Source organism: Haliaeetus leucocephalus, unplaced genomic scaffold, assembly GCF_000737465.1.
Source record: "Haliaeetus leucocephalus isolate CR32 unplaced genomic scaffold, Haliaeetus_leucocephalus-4.0 Scaffold656, whole genome shotgun sequence".
Classification (NCBI taxonomy): domain Eukaryota; kingdom Metazoa; phylum Chordata; class Aves; order Accipitriformes; family Accipitridae; genus Haliaeetus; species Haliaeetus leucocephalus.
Window position 1 is genome coordinate 13,893,702 of NW_010973092.1, and position 658 is coordinate 13,894,359.

The 658-nt window shown below is 66.7% G+C and overlaps 1 protein-coding gene across 3 annotated transcripts in view; it reads right to left on the reverse strand.

Annotated features, from left to right (window-relative positions):
• GABRB2 (gamma-aminobutyric acid (GABA) A receptor, beta 2) overlaps positions 1-658 on the reverse strand; it is a 172,778-nt gene that overhangs the window by 170,168 nt on the left and 1,952 nt on the right. For all 3 annotated transcript variants that reach the window (XM_010579117.1, XM_010579119.1, XM_010579118.1), the window contains one exon: positions 218-285. In XM_010579117.1, coding sequence (XP_010577419.1) covers positions 218-285 — 68 coding nt within the window. The remainder of the gene's footprint in view (positions 1-217; positions 286-658) is intronic.

Below are 658 nucleotides of genomic sequence, written 5' to 3' on the forward strand. Positions count from 1 at the left end.
CGCTGGGGGGGGGGGCGGGTAAACGCGACCCTCGTCCCGCCCCCTCCCCCTAGCCGCCCCTCTCGGAAGCGGCGTGCTCCTCCCTGGCGGCGCCCCGGGGCGGGAGGCCTCGCCGGGTCCCCGCACGCCCGCGGGCACCGCTCCGCCTCGGCAGGGGCGGGGGAAGCGACAGCCACCCCCCTCGGAGAGCGACCGGCCCCAAACCCTAGATACTCACCATATTGACTTCTGAGACCATATCTATACTGGCAATGTCTATGTTCATGCCAACAGCCACTGGGGGACCTGCAAACCAACAAGATGGTCCGCAATGTGATCTCCACGAACTTAACTCATTCTTACCAGAGTTAGCAGGACTAAGACGGCGTCGAAATGAAGCGTTTCGACAAAACCAGAAAGTCAGGAGGAAGGCGAAAAGTGTTCCCCACGCCTTCCTTCCCCCGCCCTCCCAAACGCGAGCAAAAGCAGGCGCCCGCCGATCCGCGGGGAACGTGCGTTCGCACCGGCTTCACCCCGCGCGCCCCCCGCCAGCTGTAGCGGTGCTTTATGTAACACGCACACACGTGTTAGCAGCGGGGCTCTCCGCGCTCCGCCGACGGATGCGCACCCGGGGAGAGCGGGGCGGCTCGGGGCCAGCCGGGATGGGGGGGCTCCCCCC